General features: G+C 46.9%; 1 protein-coding gene across 4 annotated transcripts in view; it reads right to left on the bottom strand.

The window, feature by feature from the left end:
* DSCAM (DS cell adhesion molecule) overlaps window positions 1–20,583 on the bottom strand; it is a 569,269-nt gene extending 548,686 nt beyond the window's left edge. For 3 of the 4 annotated variants that reach the window (XM_029579021.1, XM_029579022.1, XM_029579023.1), the window contains exons 1-2: window positions 20,262–20,388; window positions 14,675–14,821 (exon numbers count right to left, since the gene is read on the bottom strand). In XM_029579021.1, the coding sequence (XP_029434881.1) occupies window positions 14,675–14,777 (103 nt within the window). In that variant the 5' untranslated portion in view covers window positions 14,778–14,821; window positions 20,262–20,388. Of the gene's footprint in view, window positions 1–14,674; window positions 14,822–20,261 lie in introns of all 4 variants that reach the window. The other variant, XM_029579019.1, reaches the window with a different exon arrangement.
* Between the last annotated feature and the right edge of the window lie 648 nt (window positions 20,584–21,231).

Below are 21,231 nucleotides of genomic sequence, written 5' to 3'. Positions count from 1 at the left end.
ATTTTCCTATGTCCTTGTTGCCCTCATGTACCACGACAGCCAACCCTCCCCAGCACTGTCTAAAATCCTACGAGATGCTTGAGAGCCTCCATCTTCGCTCCAGGTAGGCATGTTATCAGGCAATCCTCATGCAAATCAGGTAGCCAGCTATCTACATTCCTAATAATCGAATCACCAACTATGATGGCAGACCTAACCCTTCCCTCCTAGGCAGTAGCCCTGCGAGACCAATCCTCAGTGCGAGAGGACAATGCGTTACAGGATCCTTTCTTGATGCACCAGGTTGATGCTCTCTGATCAGGAGACCTTCCTCCTCCAATGCAGCACCAGGACTGGCAGATCGGAGTTGGGTCTTGGCTACTATGTCCCTGAAGGTCTCATCCATATACCTCTCTGTCTGCCTCAGCTCCTCCAGGTCTGCCACTCTAGCCTCCAGAGATCAGACTGATTCTCTGAGAGACAGGAGCTCTTTGCACACAGTGCACAATACAACTTCTCACCGGCAGGTAAAAAAATCATATATGTGAGACACTCTATGCAAAAGACTGGGAGGCCTCCCTCTTGCTGCTAGACTTCTGCCTTCATCTTAAATGTATTCAGTTCCTAGTTAAGTTTAGCTTGCTATGGGAATAGGAATGTGTACAATTAAGGTCCTTTAAATGTATTAGTGTATTCACTATTTATCTGGTTGTTACCTACAAGGGAATGATTACACTCTTGATAAGCAGTGGGTAATTTCTGAATTTAAGTTAAAAGGCAGGTTAATTTTTTTTTTTTTAGTGAGAAAATGTCAGCTGCCTATAAATTAAAGGATGAAGTAGGGGTGGGTGGGAGAGGGGTAGGAGAGAGGGAAAGAAACACACAAAACTCCTGGTTTTTGCCTGCCCTCTGACTAGCTATTTAATACAGACACAAACACACTAAAGAATATACCTCAAATAGTTTTCTCCTCCCCGAAACTTAAGTTCTAAAATTTCCCCAAGCAGTACTTACCGATTATTTTCAGCCACCAGAAAGGTGATCCTCTCCTCTCAGTGCTCCTACTGGATTGTGGGTTACTGAGCTCTTCAGAATGCTGGGGGCTCAATGGACCTTTGGTCTGATTCAAAAGGCACATCTTATGCTCTCTTTATGTTTAAAGCCAACAAACAATACATCACTATGTGAAAGATGGCTTCATTTCAGTGCTGTACATGGCTGAATTTCAAGCAATAAATTACTGAATTAGCCATTCTTGCACTGTTCACCTCACTCCTCCCACCCCATAGAAAAGGTCCCTAAGACTGTTTCAGAGCTTCTCTCTGCTTTTTGAGGCTTGAAGGGTGATAAGCAAGACATGTGCTGGGATCACGCTGTCCTGCCTACCCACCTCCTCCCCTACATGCACACCGATACACATTCACACATTTCACCATCCCGCAAACTCACAACAATTGTACAAAAACACAGGGAGGATAACTTTAAAAGCTGCATGGCAGTGAAATTACCAGTTTTACCAATTGGTCTACCAGTTCACCTAGTGCATCTGCAGGTAGTCAAGACCTTCCTGGCTCTTCAGCCTGAAGTCCTCCCATTTCACCCAGACCCCCCTCCAATCAGTATTTCACTTTTAAGACATTTATAATTGTTTGCTCCAGATATTGAGGAGTTAATATACGCGAGTAAACTTCCAAATTTACATACCTACATGGCTTATAAAATAGCAACTTACTTGCATACATGTTGGCCCTGCCCCTTTTTTGCACGCACAAATTTCCTCGTGGATCCTGATTTACGCATAGATGTTGAGGTCTCTAAAATGCCATATACTCACGGATCTATTTTACATGCATAATTGCTCATTTTTTATGTGCACATTTGAAAATTCAAATACATTTTTTTTTTACTTTTTTTTTTTTTTTCTAACTGGAAAAAAAACAAACAAACTTTCACAACACTTTTTGGGGCTCTTGTTCCCTTTCACTTCCAGAGGAAGGAAGGCAGGTCTCTACTGCAAGAGCTGCAAGGCTTGGATCAATCTCAATTCTGCAAAACCCCTGAGCCACATAAAATGGTTCAGTACCTGCAGATATTTACCCCCTACAGCATTTCATTTCATGCTGCAAAAAAAAAATGTACTTTGGTCAGCTCTGCATTAGGGAAGGTAGGGATTTATTTATTTATTTAAAATCTTTTCTATACCGTCGTTAAGTAGTATACCATCACAACGATATAAACTCAGTTCTGTCCCACAGAGATTTTTTGGTAAAGCTGCTCATTTTATAGAAGACTTCAGATCCCTGGCGCTTGCAGCGACCCTGCCGGTCCTGATGTGAGATGCCTCTGAAACCCTTTAGCTGCCATTAATTGTACTCCAAGGTCAAAGGAGGAGAAGCACCTGGCATGCCTTAGCAGTACTATAGGAATTATTTCTTTTGATTATTGTAGAGTTTAATTGATCTTAAAGATTTGCCATTCCCACACCGGTGCTTTTTACCTAAACAAGATTATGGCACAAAACAACTTCATCAGTGGATCACATGGCAGCTTTCATTCACCAGTATCAGTGAGTCATGTTATAAATGTGTACTATTTTAGGAAACTGGAATATCATTGGACAGTTAAACGATTTAAGTACATTCTTTCCCCAAGCGTTAATACCTAGAAAGAAATTTGGGAGGTGTGTACATTATAACCACCTTGTCCTGTGAACGTTGGAAGAAATCTTACAGCCCAATGACATGAGCTTGCGAGCAGTGGAGGGTTATGAAAGTCCTTCCCTCATTGGTCTCCAGCCTTAGACTGAGGGCCTGCGGTCCTTGATGACACCATGCACCATTTCAACAAGAGCTAGCAAGCAGATGAAGGACCAAAAGGTTCAGCACCTGGATTCCACACCCCAGCCTGAGGGGATTTCTTTCCTTCTCCCATCCGCCTGCGCCTTGAGCCAGGCATGGCAGCGGCCTCCCTCCATGGGATCAGAGAAAGATGCATCTGTCTAAAGCTCACAGAATTCCTGTTTATACTCTGCCAATAAAGGTGCCATCCTTGGCACAGTGCCTGCCCCTCAGAACCAGGACTTACTTGATGTCGATGCAAAAACTCGTTGGCAATGAAAGCCCAGTCTTCCATATGTGCCATTAAAATTGCATGAGTACCTGACAATTAAGCAAAATGTATTGCCTACAAATCTGGGACATATGCTAAGTTGAGTTCAATGATTTTTTTTTGTATAAAAAGATGTAACATATAACCAAACTATCCTGCCACAGTCATGTGACATTACTGTGTCTACTGTGCACGTGAATCATGGCAATGTAAGAACCAAAACACCTCTGCATCCGTGGACTGCCCGATGCCGAATGAACTGCTGGGATAGTATGTGCTGGTTTTTTCCCCACATTAAACACTTTCTTCTCTAACCCAATTGATACAGGAGTGACTCTGCTATGAAGTATCTGGGGCAGTGTGAAACTTCTCTCTAAACAAACCACAACCATTGAGTAATGGCAGAAAACTGTTATGACTTAGCATCCTATTTGTCGGCCTGGGAATCAAAGATAAAGGCTAATAAACTGTCACTATTTCAGTTAAGAACATAAGAAATTGCCATGCTGGGTTAGATCAAGGGTCCATCAAGCCCAGCTTCCTGTTTCCAACAGTGGCCAATCCAGGTTACAAGTACCTGGCAAGTACCCAAACACTAAGAAGATCCCATGCTACTGATGCCAGTAATAGCAGAGGTCATTCCCTAAGTCAACATAATTAATAGCAGTTAATGGACTTCTCCTCCAAGAACTAATCCAAACCTTTTTTGAACCCAGCTACACTAACTTCACTAACCACATCCTCTGGCAACAAATTCCAGAGCTTAATTGGGCGTTGAGTGAAAAAGAATTTTCTCTGATTAGTCTTAAATGTGCATGGCCATATTATTGTACAATTGATTATAGAGACAAAGCAAAGCACATTTCTTACAAAAATATCATGTAGCTTTGTTTTCTTAAATTTTTTGCAGGGATTTTTGCTATTGCTGAATCTGCAGCTGCAATATGGAGAACTTCAGACTTTTTAAAACCAGGCCACCATCACTGAGATGCAAGTCAATCAGAAGATGCAATTCCAGGCCAAGAGTTCCAAGGCATCCTCATTAAGCATTTACTGTGCACTATACAACAGTGTAATGTATTAGCCCCTCTGGCTTGCAATGCCAGGAGCACACTGCATGAGTCACACTTAAAGCCTGTGTACTACGTTCCTAAGAACACAAGTAGTTGCCATAATGGGTCAGACCAAAGGTTCATCAAGCCCAGCATCCTGTTTCCAACAGTGGCCAATCAAGGTTGCAAGTATCTGGCAAGTACCCAAACGCCAAGAATATCCCATGCTAGTGATGCCAGTAATAGCAGAGGCTATTCCCTAAGTCACCTTGATTAATATCAGTTAATGGACTTTTCCTCCAGGAACGTATCCAAATCTTTTTTAAACCCAGCTACAGTAACTGCCCTGACCACATCCTCTAGCAACAAATTCCAGAGATTAATTGTGCATTGAGTGAAAAAGAATTTGCGCCAACTTGTTTTAAATGTGATACTTGATAATTTCATGGAATGCACCCTAGTCCTATTATCTGAAAGAGTAAATAATCGATTCACATCTACCCATTCTAGACCTCTCATGATTTTAAACACCTCTATCATATCCCCCCTCAGCCGCCTCTTCTCCAAGCTGAAAAGTCCTAACCTCTTTAGTCTTTCCTCATAGGGGAGCTGTTCCATTCCCCTTATCATTTTGGTAGCCCTTCTCTGTACCTTCTCCACTGCAACAATATCTTTTTTGAGATGCTGCGACCAGAATTGTACACAATATTCCAGATCAGTCTCACCATGGAGCGATACAGAGGCATCATGACATTCTTCGTTTTATTAACCATTCCGTTCCTAATAATGCCTTACATTCTGTTTGCTTTTTTGACTGCCGCAGCACACTGAGCCGACGATTTCAATGTATAATCCACTATGACGCCTAGATCTCTTTCTTGGGTACTTACAGTGAAAATGGCTGCCAAAGATTTCCTGCCTGTATTACATGATGACATAAATCAGACACATATTGTCAAATGCATTTTCTTTGTTTAAAACAAAACAAAGCATAAGATAAGTCGGGAAGCGCATTATTGGGGGATAGCACCACTTCTCAAACACCCATGGGGAGCCAAGATCCAACAGCGTAGCACTAGAGTGCCTCATTGATTAACTGATATATATTTTGGGGGTAGGATTACTAAGTCATTTTTTCCCCATGAGCACAAAATGAAAGAATACCCTTTGTTTTATCTTTTGTTGTCCATGTGATTACTGTGCATGAATTTCCACAATGATGTCCATTCCTGCAGCTCATATCACAGCCACCAGTATTACTGTCCAATCTTAGTATATAACAACATCATATACAGAACATTCTGTACGACTGCATAGTCAGGCTACAAATGCACTTAAAACAAAGCACTTCTGGGCAACAGCTTCACAGTATTTTTTGCTGGTTTGCTGCTTGCATGACTTTTTTATGGATCATCCACAGAAAAATTCTGCACATATTTTCTTGATTCCTCAATACAAGTTGCATTTGTCTATTCCTGAGATTTCCCATGCATGGTCTAGTTCCAACACTAACAGAATCAAACTGTGTTCTGCATTTTTTTTTCCTGGAAATATTTTAGACTTAGCTCAGCCAGAAGGAAATCACCCTGCAACTCTGACAGCCTATTCTTTGTACAGAATACCATCCATTGCACAAGCACGCTGGCTTCTGTACCAAGAAATCTCACTTCCACACAGCCACACTCCCTGGCCAACAAATGTTTGTGGAAAAATAGGGGTACTGGATATCCAAAGTCAACTCAACCAAATGATACAAAATCAAATTTGTAATCAATAAAAAAACTTTTTTTTTTAATAGATACTAATAACCTAAATGCATGTAATAAAGTCTCTGAACAATACAAAGTAAAATTCAGTTGCATATGTATGTATATCTCAAGCCCTAGTCAGGGGCAATGAGCAAAATCAGGCCTGGATTAAGAATTATTGGGTTCAGAGGCACAGAAGATTTTAAGGAACCTTTTGTATAAGCAGAATGCCCAATCAGAACAAAGTTTTGGTAAAAGATGCCAAAATTGTTATTGTCTGTATGAACAGTAAAATATACAGCAATTGTTTGAATTTCCTTCAAGACTTCGCTATGTATCACCCAAGAAATGCTGAGATGTCAACCGCTGTTCCGCTCCGTTTTGGAAAGCAGTGGAGAGGAAGTGAATTAACACTGAATGACAATTTTCCACAGCGGTTTTCACAAACCTTTGGTTCTGGGTTTCCCCGGTATAATGAACCAAATTGTGATTGCTCCCTCCCCCCCCCCCCCTTCCAAAGCTGCATGCAGATTACCTGCAAACCAAAATACCTGTTCTGACCTCAGAAACCTCAGCAAAATTCAGTGGAGGGCTCGAGAGCAGAAATAACCATGCTATAGATAAAAAGGCATCTCTCACGTCTCAGATACAAATCAGGGATGGGTCAAATCCATGCATGGATGGAGGAACACTGTGGGCTGCACAAAGCATTGGTGGCCCAACAGGGGGTCACGACTCCCTGTGGACGGTTCTATGTCAGAGGCACTCTTCTTTCTGAGATAGGGACCACTCTTTCCTGAGTCAGCCTGGTGCTCCTCGGAGATCTGCTTCTGTAGTGCAAAAGCCCCGACAAGCGGAATCAGACAGCTGTTCGAGAAGGCAATGAGATTTGAGACAATCCTCATCACACGTAAGCTCCCTGTCTAAATTTAAATCCATGCTCTAAATTCCGAGATGGTATAGCAAATGTTGCTTACCTGATGTAACAGGTGTTCTCACAGGACAGCAGGATGTTAGTCCTCACAAATGGGTGACATCGAGGATGGAGCCCACCACGGAAAACTTCTGTCAAAGTTTAAACAGAACTTTGACTGGCCCCTACTGGGCATGCCCAGCAAGGCACTGACCCTGCAGCCAGCAGGGGTCTCCCTTCAGTCTGATTTTCAAAGCTACAGGCAGTGCCTAGAAAGTAAAAACAAAACGAACCCAACACCGCGGGGTGGCGGGCGGGTTTCGTGAGGACTAACATCCTGCTGTCCTGTGAGAACACCTGTTACATCAGGTAAGCAACATTTGCTTTCTCACAGGACAAGCAGGATGGTTGTCCTCACAAATGGGTGAGTACCGAGCTGAGGATGTCCTGACTTGCACCAAATGTACCCAACGACGTGCAACAGGCAGTACAAGTGGGGTGGAATTTGGGAAAGGGCATCCGCACCCTACCGGGAAGGTGGAAGGGTGTTGGTACATCAGGTTGGAAAAAGGTTACGCAAGACAGATTGGCCGAAGATGGAGTCCTGTCTTCCAGCTTTGTCCAAACAATAGTGGGCTGCAAAGGTATGGAGAGAACTCCAGGTTGCAGCCCTGCAGATGTCAGGAAGCGGCACCGATCGAAGGTGTGCCACTGACGTCGCCATGGCCCTCACAGAGTGTGCTTTGACACGGTCTTGGAAAGGAATGCCAGCCTGCTCATAGCAGAAAGAAATGCAGTCCGCCAACCAGGAGGAAAGAGCCTGCTTACCCACAGGTTGTCCTAACTTGTTAGGATGGAAAGAGACGAATAATTGAGTGCTCTTCCTGTGAGAAACTGTACGGTCTAGGTAAAAGGCTAGAGCTCGTTTACAGTCTAGGGTATGCAGGGTCTGTTCTCCAGAGTTGGAGTGGGGCCTGGGAAAAAAGATAGGTAGTATGATGGATTGATTGATATGAAACTCAGAAACTACCTTAGGTAAAAATTTAGGGTGAGTGCGGAGTACCGCCCGGTCCTGCAGGAGTTTAGTGTAAGGCGGATAGGTAACTAGGGCCTGTAATTCACTAACCCTGCGAGCTGAAGTGATAGCCAAAAGGAATAACACTTTCCATGTGAGATACTTTAACTCACAGGAGTGCAGAGGTTCGAAAGGAGGTTTCATTAGACGACCAAGAACCAGGTTAAGGTCCCAGGATGGGGCCGGAGGCCGTAAGGGTGGCTTCAGATGGAGCAAGCCTTTAAGAAAACGTGTTACTAGGGGTTGTACTGAAATAGGGACACCCTGTACACCTTTATGGAAGGCGGCTACCGCACTGACATGCATCCTAATGGAAGAGGTTTTAAGACCTGATTCAGAGAGATGCCATAAATAGTCCAAGAATTTGGAAATTGGACAGGAAAGGGGATCAAGGGACTGAGAAGTGCACCATGATGTGTACCTTTTCCATTTGTATGAGTAAGACTTTCTTGTGGAAGGCTTTCGTGAAGCTATCAGGACTCGAGAAACGGAATCTGAAAGGTTGAAAGGCTGAAGGACTAACCTTTCAACATCCATGCCGTCAGGGACAAGGCTTGGAGGTTGGGATGGAGGAGGCATCCGTCGTTTTGAGTGAGCAGATGCGGGTCCTTTCCCAGAGGAATGTGCCTGCGGATGGAGAGATCCTGGAGTATTGGAAACCATACTTGGCGTGGCCAGTAAGGTGCTATCAGGATCATGGTTCCTCCGTCCTGGCGTAGCTTCACGAGAGTCTTTGACACAAGAGGAAGTGGGGGGAATGCGTAGAGCAGACCGGTTGTCCACTTGAGGGAGAATGCATCCCTCGGCCGAGAGTTCTGGCTCCGAATGAGAGAGCAGTAATCGTCCACTTTGTGGTTCTGAGGGGACGCAAAGAGGTCTATGCGGGGAGAACCCCACTTGTGAAACAGAGAGGTCGCTACCAGAGGATCGAGTGACCACTCGTGCGGTCGGAAGACACGGCTCAGCCGGTCTGCCAATACATTGTCTACTCCCGGCAGGTAAGTGGCCCTGAGGTACATAGAGTGGGAGAGGGCTTCCGCCCAGATCTGCGCAGCTTCCTGACACAGAAGGAAGGAGCCTGTGCCTCCCTGCTTGTTTATGTACCACATGGCCACTTGGTTGTCCGTCTGGATTAAGATTATCTGATGAAAGAGATGATCTTTGAAAGTGCGGAGCGCATAGCGGATTGCTCGAAGTTCCAGGAAATTGATCTGGTGTTCGGCTTCCTCGTTGGACCATAACCCTTGGGTTTGAAAATTGTCCACATGGGCCCCCCAACCGATGTGGGAAGCGTCGGTGGTTAGGATAACTTGCGGATCCGGTGGAAGAAAGGGTAAGCCCTGAAGGAGGTTGACCTGAGTCGTCCACCAAGTTAAGGATAGGCGCAGCGCTTGTGTGACTGTGATTATGGAGGACAGAGGCTGAAAAGCTTGAATCCATTGTTGTCGTAGAGTCCATTGTGTTACCCTCATGGCTAGTCTGGTCATGGGAGTGACTTGAACCGAGGATGCCATGTGTCCTAGGAGAACTAGGAATTGGCGAGCTGTGGCAGTGTCTTGAGACTGGAGCTGGTGAGCTAGGGACATGAGAGTTTGGACCCGTTGTAGCGGAAGGTAGGCCTTTGCCTGTAAGGTGTCCAAGTCTGCCCCAATGAAAGATAAGGTTTGAGATGGGACGAAGCAAGATTTCTCGTAATTGACAAGAAACCCTAAGGAAAGGAGTGTGTTGATTGTCAATTGTAGGGAGGACCGGGCAATCTGAGGGGTGGAGGCCCTGATCAGCCAGTCGTCCAGATAGGGGTATACGTGGACACCTTCCTTCCTGAGGAATGCTGCTACAACTACGAGGCATTTGGTGAAGACCCGTGGAGCAGATGCCAGACCGAAAGGCAGTACTCGGTATTGATAATGGTCGCGGCCTACGAGAAACCGCAGATATTTGCGATGGGATTGTGTTATCGCAATATGGGTATAAGCTTCCTTGAGGTCGAGGGAGCATAGCCAATCCCCTTTCTGCAGCAGAGGGAGTAACGTGCCCAGGGTTACCATCTTGAACTTTTCTTTTTGCAGATACTTGTTGAGGGCTCGAAGGTCTAAAATTGGACGTAGCCCTCCTGATTTCTTTGGAATTAGGAAGTATCTGGAATAGAATCCCTTGCCTCGTTGAGAGGGAGGAACGAGTTCTATAGCATTTGATTGCAGAAGAAGAGATACTTCCTGTTGTAATTGAGCCAAATGGCTGGATAGACTCCACGCTTGAAGCGGCGGGGAGTCTGCCGGAAGAGTTATGAAATTGAGGTGGTAACCCTGTGCGATAATCGCCAGCACCCACTGGTCTGAGGTAATCCGTATCCAATGCTGTAGAAAGTGGCACAGACGACCCCCTACAGGGATGTGGGGGAGTGGGATATGGCATGTGCTCCGAGTCGGGAAGTCAAAGGCCTGCCGCAGGCCCGGGGGGTGGGGCTACAGCAGGTCTTTGTTTCCGAGGTTGGCGTGGCTGAGGTCTGGTGGAGGATCGAGCCGGACGAGGCCTAGTCGACGGAGGGTAATAACGACGTGGCCGAAAGAATGACTTTTTGGAGTCCTTCTTAGGTGGTGGTTTGGAGGATACCTCAGATGGAACAGACGAAAGTTGTTTCAACGTCTCGTGGTGATCCTTCAATTCCGCCACAATTTGTTGAATCTGTTCTCCGAACAGATTATCCCCTAAGCAGGGTAAATCGGCTAGACGATCCTGAACCTCTGGGCGAAGGTTGGATGATTTTAACCAAGCCCAACGTCTGGCTGAGATGGCAGTAGCTGAGACTTTCGTGGAAGCATCGAAGATATCGTAGGCCGTTCGGATCTCGTGCTTCCCAGCTTCAAATCCTTTGTGAAGGAGGGCTTGAAGCTGTGGCTGGTATTGGTCCGGTAAGGTGTCAGCGTAGTCCTGCATTTGTTTAAGGATAGCTCTGTTGTACTGAGTCATATAAAGTTGGTATGAAGCTATACGAGATATCAACATAGCCCCATGATACACTTTCCTTCCCACACTATCAAGAAATTGGTTGTCCTTGATAGGGGGAGTGGAAGAGTGTGGCTTTAAACGCTTGGCTTTCTTTTGCGCAGACTCAACTACAACAGAGCGATGATCCAGTTGAGACTTCTGAAATCCTGGTGCTGACTGAACGAGGTAGGTTGAGTCAGCTTTTTTATTGACTGGTGACACAGATGAAGGTGATTCCCAGTTTTTCTTTAAAAGATCCAGAAATACTTGGTGAATGGGGATGGAAGCGATGATCTTGGGGGCATCCAGAAATTGGAGCAGCTCCATCATTTGGTGCCTGTCATCGGTCTCAGATTGCAGCTGAAAAGGCACAACTTCTGACATCTCCTTTACAAAATTTATAAAGGAGAGATCTTCAGGAGGAGATCGTTTTCTACTCTCTGTAGGAGATGGTGGGGATGGTAAATCTGTATCTGAAGATGAATCATCACCCCAGGTATCATAAGGATCATGTAAGGTTTGCTGTCCTGAAGGACCTGGTAGAGGATCCAAAGGCATCGATGGAACCGGTGCTGCAAGCGGAACAGTGAACGGCATCGAGGGCTTCGGGGCCACCGATGGAATCGGTGCCGATCTTGGAATCGATGGAGCCGAAGGATAAATCGGTGGAAAGGTATGTGAAGGCACCGATGGAACGACACCGGACGGAGGAATCCGGAACGGTGTTTCTCCTGTCGATGAATGTCCTTCCGGAGATGATGGTGTAGTCGGTGCTAATGAAATCACCGATGGAAGGGCGCGCATAAGTGCCTCCATACGATTTAGTATCGGTGCCAACGCTTCCACTATAGGCTCGGTGGTCGGTTCCATCCTCGGTGGCAGAGTCGGTGCTGAGGTCGGTGCCTGAGGCGGTGCCGGAATCGGTGCCGGAGGCGGTGCCGGTGGAGGCTGGAATCTTCGCATCGCATTCTCGATGGCCTCCTGGACCAGCCGGTCCAGTTCTGCCCGGAGACCAGGGGTAAGCATACCCGGCTCGACGGGAGAGGGAGGCTGAGGCAGGGCCGGAGGGACCACCGTAACCGGTGGGATCACGGCCCCCGCACCCCGGGAGGGTGAGGGTTTCCTCGGTGCCTGCGAACGAGACGTGGACGGTGCCAGGTCCGACCGAGGCTTTTTCTTCGGTGGCTCGGCCTGTTCAGAGGTCGATGGTTGCGGATCCTCGACGGGCCGAGACTTGTGCCGTCGATGGCGATGCTTATCCTTCCGATCTCCTCGGTCATCCGGGGAGGGGACAGGAGTCGACGGCCGAGAAGTCATCGATGGTGGACGGTCACCGGCGGGTTGGCGATGGTGGTGCAACTTCGACGGTGCCGGTTCCGATGACGTCGATGCTATCGATGGCGTTGGGGTGGGTGCATGGAAGAGGAGCCCCATCTTCTCCATCCTGGCCTTGCGACCCTTAGGTGTCATTAAGGCACATTTGGTGCAAGTCAGGACATCATGCTCACTACCCAAACATAAAACACAAACCCTATGGGGGTCAGTGATGGACATAGTCCGGGTACAATCCGGACATCGACGGAACCCCGTCGCCATGGCTTAAGGCCAAATTTAGGCGCGGGCTCAGTAAGTTCCCACAGGCCTCAAGGGCCAAAATCGACGGCCGCCGATTAAAAAAGGGAAAAAACTTACCGGTTTCCGCGAAAGTGACAAAAATTTGTCGAAGGGAGACCCCTGAGGGGCAAATTTTCTTCGGATAGAAAAATACCGAATTCCTGTCAGGAACGTGGTAAGAGAGCTCCTTTCACCGCGTGGCAACTGCTGCGCGGAAAAAAGAAGACTGAAGGGAGACCCCTGCTGGCTGCAGGGTCAGTGCCTTGCTGGGCATGCCCAGTAGGGGCCAGTCAAAGTTCTGTTTAAACTTTGACAGAAGTTTTCCGTGGTGGGCTCCATCCTCGATGTCACCCATTTGTGAGGACAACCATCCTGCTTGTCCTGTGAGAACACCCTTCTTCCATAAATCCCGTTTATGGGGGCATTTTTGGGATGTGCCAGCCAGGGGTTATGATGACCTCTAGAGAGATACTAGATCTAGGTCAGAGAGAGGAGCAAGGAGTTCACAACGGGGCCTTAGAGAGACAAGCTGCAGAAACTGATCTCTAAAGAGTTACCTGCCTACCTGGGATCTCTCTGGATTTGGCTCGGAGATGCTGGAATTCTGAACAAATTGCCGGACCTGCGGGGCCAACATCCAAACATTCCGGATGCTGCTGCAGAAGCAGGTCCCGAAATAAAAGGTCGCTGGAGCAGTGCGGGCCGAAATGGGAGGGGGGGAAGGGGAGGGGGGGGAAGGGGAGTGTCAGCCCCCCCCGCAAGGCGAACAGGAAACGGGCAGCATCAACCCTCCGCGCAGGAGGAGGCAGAGCAGCAGAATCGGGCCCCATGCAGGGAAAATGAAACAGGGAAAGCCTCAGACCCGCGTTGCAAAAGGAGGAAGAGCATTGGTTCCGCAGGGCCTGGGGAAAATGGAGACTGCGGTGGCTGGGTGGGTTTCTGACGAGGAGAGAGAATGAGCAAGTAATGGTGTGAGAAGCAGAAAAGGAGTGTATGTGGTCATGTGAGTGTGACTTTGCACGCTTGTGTGGAAGATGGAGAGAAGTGAGTGTGCATGTGTGTGAGAGAGGGTTTTAATTTCATTTATCTGGACTTTATGTACCACTTGAAAAACGTGTTAACCAGCTGTACAAATTAAAATCTGTGTGTGTACAAGCATGTACATGTGTGAGACAGTATGTGAATGAAGATGTGAGTGTGTGAGTGTGAGTGTGTGTGTAACAGAGAAAGTTTGTGCACATGCTGCCGCCAGCCACCCACCACACCCCCTACCCCATACGCCATGTTAATCCATGACAGTCTCAAAGTGACAGGAAATTAAACATTCCCCCTGTGGATTGAGAAGGTGAAGAGCTATACAAGTCACGTGATAGAGCTTTGCCGATGGAACTTAGGTTCTCATGTTGCGACACTTACACCATCTGTGTTCTCTTACTACAAGTTGGCAAAATGAGCCCATTTGATTTATGAAAGATCCCCCAGAATATAGGATCTTTAGGATGCTGTCCGAAGTTCCTTATCATCCAGCAGTTATTTGGGATCAAGGACCTGATCCACAAGTTTTGCACAGATATCCAGGTAACTCTCCTATGGACTTGATATCTTGGGTTCAAAAACACTTGGCAAGTAAAAGACGCCTATACATTTACTATGAGTCTGCAAAGCCCTCCAGAGCTGATACTGAGAACAACCCTAATTTTTGCTCATTCTTAACTATCTGTAAAAAGTGACCCATTTTGAAGACTTCCTGCTTAATGCTTTTGGATGACGTGCATAAAAGACTGCAATCCTGTTCTTTAATTTTGGAAAGTACACGAGCATCCTGGGAACAGATTGATTCTTACAGAGCAGAGTGAGGTCAGTGTCTCCCATCAGTAGGGTCTAGAAACATGGAAGAGAACCCTTGGGTTGGTCTCAGGTCCCTACTGAGCTATGCACATCAGATACGTATCCAGAAGTATATTTTAATATTAGGCACTCACTGAGAAGCATGTCAGCGGACAGGACCCGACATTTCGCTTCACAATGTTGAAATGCTGCCTTAGAGTCTGGGAGCTGCCTATCTCACCCAATTCCTAAGCCAGGCCTGACCAGTGCTCGACGTACAGTGAACCAACTGTGGGAAAGGAGGAGAAACCCCAGGCACAAGGTGGTGTGTGAGAAGCGAGCGGAAAGACGGGATCCAGGCTGGGCCTACCTGAGACGAGTGAGACTGTGTCCTTCTCCCACGAGACAACGGTGATGTATGCCTCCACGGAGGAGGGGATAATGCACTTGAACACCGCTGCATTGCCTCTCATGGCTTTCTGGTCCTCCACACGGACCGTGTAGGGCTCCCGGAGAACTGAAAGAGAAAGGGAGAAGACTGAGCACATACTCTTCTGCTGAACGAACGGCTGAGGGCCTCTAGAGCAGTGACAGCGGGAAGCAGGAGCCCTCTCTGGGCGACTCTTGGCAGGTCCCTTTATCTCCCTGTATCTCAGGTGCTACCCAGCGTCCCCTATTACTACGAGCATCATTCCTGTAGCGCTACCAAATGTAAACAGTGCTGTACAGATACACACAAGGTTCAGTCCCTGCTCTATGGAGCTTATGTTTAGTAAAGACTCAGACAAGTAAGAGGTTTCAGAAAATATATTTATCGGAGCACATATGATTAAAATCAAGATAGCTAAAAACCTGGAAGAGCCAGGGTTTAGGATTTTTAAACCCCAAACACACATTTGTTTTAAGTGGGACTTTTATTGGGCCAGAGAGGAAATATGACGCATCAACTCAGGAAAGTTGTTTCACGGGTACGGCACAGTTAGGAGGAGGAGGAGAAACAGATAAGAGCACCTTTCCTGAAGAAAGCTCTATGGAGAGGTAGGTAATGAGGAGCTGCAAGGTGGAGGCACTAGCAGGTGAGGAGGAGAAACTTGAACTCTCTGGGGAAGCAGATGGGGATGTGGTGATGCTAACCCAACCAGTGCAAAAATACCGTCCCAGCAGCTGTGTCTATCCAGACCTTTATTAGTTTACTCCTATCCCTTGGCAGGTCCGTTTCAAGTGGATCCAAGGCTAGGATCTCGTGCCATAAGCCTTCATTCACAACTACCCAGGGGTGGTTCCTTATTTTATATCCCCGCCCCGATGCACCAAGTCCAGTCACGGCAGCCATTCTCTCAGCCGGCGGGGGCGCTATGGTACCAGGACTCCATCTGAAAGCCTGTAATCATGGGCCCTGAATCCAGCCACTAGGTGTCACCTCTACTCAATGACCATGACTCCCCCTCTCCCCCCCCGAGACTGTCAAGCCTGACTCCACAGCATCCCTAGAGCCAATCAATCCAGGGAGCAGAAACCTCCACTTGAGGATCAAACCGGGGATCTTGTCACCTGAGCCGCCACTGGGCCGGCCAATCCAGAACCTTTCAAGTGAAGCTTGGTGACGCTCAGCATTGGCTGACTAATGCCCCAGCAACATAGCTCGTTTCCAGCCCATGAACAGAAGCTACATTGGGTAGTCCCATGTGATTTTGCAACCCAGCTCAAGTTATTTAGGTTCCAGCCAGATAGACACACACCCCCACGTCCTAGTGGGCTGAATATCATGGTAATTATTACAGATATGCATTTGTTTGTTTGATTTTCAATATTCAGTTTGCACAAAAAAAAATTAAGGCACACTAAATCAAAATAGTCCACACTAAATGGAAACGGAAATTTAATAAAAACAATGAAACAGAGGAAAAAACCTAAACAAACATAAAAAAAAAAAGCCAAACTTTTCCCAGCTGCATATCCCTATCAATTTGTTTGAAAATCTGTTTTGCATCATCAAGGAAAATGAGATTGTTGGATTTCTACACCACCGCCTGGGAGTGATGTGAACTCTTCCCCACACTGACACAACACTTCCGCCAGAGTCCTTTGCACTATTTAGACAGCATCTTTTTAAGTTCCGCGTGATTTGTTTCTGAATTGGATTGGTTCTGATTTGTTATCTTGGTGTAAGCGCACCTATTTTTAATAAACTAATAATACGGGCCCCACTGAGCTGCAATGCTCATTATTCTGTGGCCCGCTAGGGGGCACATGATCAGGTTGCTCCCTCCTCATACATCTGAATGCCCTCCCTGTCTCTCTCCAGAGACTCCTTCACCGACTCTGTCCTCTTATGTCTCTTTCCTTTCTTTCCTCGCTTCCCCCGTTTCTCCATCTCTTTTTCCCTCTTCCCACACTCGGCCCCTCGTCCCTTCCCTGCCTCCCTGGGTTCACGCCGCTGCTCCCCCTCATTCCTTCCTTTCCTCACCAGTTCCCCATTTCTTTTTTCCTTCTTCCCCTCCCTCCATCCCCCTTGCTCTCGCTCTCTCTGCCCTCCTTCCCTGATGCTGCAGCAGTGCTGCGAGGAGAGCGAGCCACGGGCAGAATCCAGGCCGGGCCATCCCCATTGCCACTGTTCACGCCGTGCGGCCTCTGTCCCGGGCTGAGGCTCGATGGCTGGCCCTCCCCTCCTCATTTCCAGGTCCTGGTGCCCTCTCCCCCTCTCTTCTCCGCTTCCACCTCCAGATCTCCCCTCGCTTCCTACCCTAGGGTGAAATATTGCTCCACCCCGTCCTCCCCCTGTCCCAGATGTCTCCTCCCTACGCTGCATCCCAGCAAGCTTTCCAATTCACCCGCATCTCCTATCAACGGCTCGCCCCCTACACACCTTGCAATGCAGACAACCAGACAGGAACCCATTATTTTTACACAGAGAGATTTACACAAGGTTTACACCTCATGCATCAGAAACATGACCATGCTCGGGGGGGGGGGGGGGGGGGTTGCAATTTTTGAGAACCAGTTCATTTGACTGCTTTAGTTTCACAGTTATTTAAAATAAAACGTCTGTTTAATGTTACTGCTTTTTTAAGTTTGATTTTATTTTTGTACATCCTATTCCCTGAGCATATAGACTTGGTGTAATTAGGTTCTATTTCCTCCTACACTTCCACCGGTTGTTTTTTTTTTTTTTTGGTCTCTGGTTGTGATAATTGGGGTGGCATGCCACTCCGTTGTGATTTTTTGTTCTACAGAAAGGCGCAGACCAGTGCTGCGTTCAGAAAAGACAGAGGGCCATGCCATGGGGGGGGGGAAGGAGGGGGGCAGGCAAATTAGGCATGGAGCGGAACAAGCCAAATACCGTCTGTGAAGAGACAGCACAGCATGCGATCCCCATGACGCTGCTTGCAGGAATCTTCCCTGGGGTGCTCAATGCTGGGTTTCCGACAAGAATAAAGGCCCTCCAAGAGCTCAGCGTGCCTGGACCCCCCTTCAGGGGAAGGGAGTCGCCTCCCGCAGAGCAGGAGGCTAACAGCGCCCGAGTGATGCCGAGGAAGCACTGCAGGCCTGGGAAGGGAGCAGGGAACCATCCATCAGCTGATGCTCCGGCCGACTTAAATCGCTCAAGGTGACCCCTGACTCAAAGCGGGAGAAAGTGAAGAACCGCAGAAGAGCTCTCCCTACACTAGGGAATCTGGCTGAGCTCAAACCAGACATAATTTCAGCTTCCTAACGGAGAAATGTAGGGCAGTACGTCGCTGCCATTTATCACTCTGATTTGTTATTAGTCTCCAGGGTGAGGATGAATTTTTTTTGATACGACTTGCAGGAAACAGGTTAGAAATTTTCCACAAAAAAAAGGGACGAGATGGATTGAAGATGAGTGCCATCGTAGGTCAACAGAAATGTGAAGCTCTTTTACACTACTGGACACAGAGGAGGAACATTTGGAAGAAACGGGTCCAAAGTGAGAGATCTGGTGAGAAGGAAGGAAAGGTCTTTATCGAAAATGAGCAGATGGCTTATCATGAGAAGGGACGGACTGAACAGGACTGGTTTTACCTCGTTGAAGCCATGGACTTTCTAGGAGCTGCTGTTGCTACAGCAGCTGGAACAAGCAGCCCATAGAAGCCCTGGGATAAAACCAGGAATGGTTCAACCTGTCTCTTCTGACATGGAGCTGCCGGTCACTTTATTTAATTTAAACCTTCTCATTATTGTCTGAGTGTCAAAAGCATGTACGTATCAGAATTGCAAAACATTCTGAGACTCGTTTTTGTCTAAATATGTATCAGGTAATGTTAGCTCAAAAATGTATTTCCTTACAGGGCCACATACAGTGAATAAAGCAGGAGTAGCCAGTTTGTGTCCTCAAGAGCCAGAAACAGGCCTGGCTTTCAGGATATCCATAATACATAAGCATTAGATAGATATGATAATTGCATATTTTGTAAACCGTTATGATGGCTCTACCGAATAACGGTATATAAAACTCTACAAATAAATAATTAAATAAATTTGCATACAATGGAGGCAGTGCATGTGCAAGTCTATCTTATGAATAATCATTATGGATATCCTGAAAACCCAACCTGCTTGCGGCCCTCAAGGACCAGAGTTGGCCACTCCTGGATTAAAAGGATCCTCAGTAGTTATAACACTCCCAGGACTTACTAGACTCTGCTATACCAACTTTATAATGTATACCAGTCCTGTGTACCATTTTAAATTGTAGTTCCCTCAAAGAAAAACTGTCAGCCAGCCACTTGATTTGCAAAACCTTTTCTTTTAGCAGTTTGCTCTGATAACTGAGGCATGCAAGCAATGTTAGCCAAATTTTTCATAGATGACAGGGGTAATCATAAAAGCACTCTCACTGCTACTTAGAAATGCACCTAAATAATGCCTCATCTGCAGGAAGGCATAAAATTCCTGGTTATTCCAACCAAAAATGTTTTAGCTATCTTATTTCAATCACAACCTGAGACACATTGGAGCAGGGGTAGGCTCCCTCTGGATGCCAATCCCTAATGAATGTACACGAAAGAGATGTGCATGCCACCACTTCAGGTGCAAGCAAAAAGCTCTCTCATGTACCCATTAGGGGCATCCCGAAAACCTGAGCAGATTGGTGTCCGCAAGTTGCCTTCCCCTGCACTGGAGGAACAGGACTTTTAGACCAGGGAAACTGGAAAATCGTGATTTTTGTGTTCAAAGAGAGAGTTTGCCCAAGAGAGAGAGAGTGTAATAGATTTTAGGGATACTTATACAGTGCTCTCCAACATCTTCTCCAGGTATATGAGCTAATGGCTGGAAGCTACATTGGGATTGGCTGGTTAGGATGTGATGTCATACCCATGCTGTAATATTTAAGTAAAAACACTGGAACAGCAGCATAGGCCAAACTGTGCTGAGCACATGGTTAAAAATAATTAAGTAACAGATATAAAAGGTAAGAAAGTCAGAAATTGTACCAAACATAAGAATAAAGTGCAGGTATTAAAATGAATTCACTCACAGTTTTTTTTTGTTTTTTTTCAGAGGAAGGAGTGTGGATGGGAAGGGGGCCATTTCCTCATACTCCTTGGGGCTTCCAGCTGGTTCAGAAGAGACCCCCCCACTAGCACAGTGCACATCAGGCCATCATTCACAAACCACTGGAATCTTTCTCCTGTTTATGCCCTCCCACCACAGAGACAGGCCTTGTTGAGATGCCTGGGACTCTTCCCCCCCCCCCCCCCCCCGTGGACTGTGAATTCCACCCCACCCCAACCAAGGAGCAGAGGCCGGGCTACGGAAATAGATTCCAGGTCTCCCACACCTCAGAGCTACTGAACTGGCCCCTCACAATCAATAGATTTTAGAAAGTACAAAGGACCCATGAAACAGGGAAAGAAAAAAAAAATCTAGGGAGTTGGACTTTCTGGGGACCAGTTGAACGTCTGGCTTTTAGAGGTAAAAAAAAGATCCATACTCACCGGCCTTAATGTGGACATCCTGACTCCTGATTTTCCCTGAAGGGTTTTCGGCTGTGCAATAGTAAGTGTTTTCATGGATTAAGTTATTAAAGCTTGAAGGAGGGAAGGGGAAGATTTGGAGAGTGCCATTAGGGTGGACGTGACGGATCCCTGGGACATCGTAGATCTCTTCTCCCGTAGCCAGGTACCATCTGAGCGTCACCGGAGGGACCCCCGCCGCGGGGCAGGGCACCAGTGTCCCCGAAGTGCTAGCAAACACTACCTCCTGCAGAGATGCATTGACAAAGTACAAGCTGGCGTGTAGGTCCTCACTGAACACTGCCGAAAAGAGGAAACAGAAAAGCTGCCATGAGCTGGGAAAAGGATCCTCCACGCTCTCCTACTGCATTAAGGCATTCTAGTCACAAGCAACGCATTATTTGTACCCCTTGTTTCTACAAATTAAAGCAAGAACTCAAAGCATTAGAGAGCTACTTCCATTTCACAAGCTCGTATAGGAGCGCAATCCCCATCCCTGGAGTCAAGAGGCTAAGCAACTGCACCAAAGCCCACCAGCGTCCAGCTGCCCTGGGATGCTCAGATGTTCCGACATCCAAAAAACATTGCACACACCCAAAGTACATTAAATTCACACATCGCTTTGGTTCATTATAGGACACGAGGAAATAATACAATAAATAGGAATGTAGCGTAAGAACTGCGGTCCTTCTACGCACTGTATGTACTCTGGAGGAGACATTTTCTAGTTTGTGGGCAGAGCAATGACAACACTGTAAGAGGCAGGCAAAGGAGTCTCAGATCAGGGCATCTACACTGACTTATTTATAAAATGTTTTTGCATACTATTGGTCTAAATGTCAGGCTCATGTTACTCCGTTGGAGGTTCTCAGGGATCATATTAAGACAGAAAAGCGGGTGGGAGAGAGGAAGGAGCAGTCAACGGGAACAAAAGTGCACACTGACTGTGAAC

The sequence above is a fragment of the Rhinatrema bivittatum genome, chromosome 15, assembly GCF_901001135.1.
Source record: "Rhinatrema bivittatum chromosome 15, aRhiBiv1.1, whole genome shotgun sequence".
Classification (NCBI taxonomy): Eukaryota; Metazoa; Chordata; class Amphibia; order Gymnophiona; family Rhinatrematidae; genus Rhinatrema; species Rhinatrema bivittatum.
This window is presented reverse-complemented; position numbering and strand designations above follow the sequence as displayed.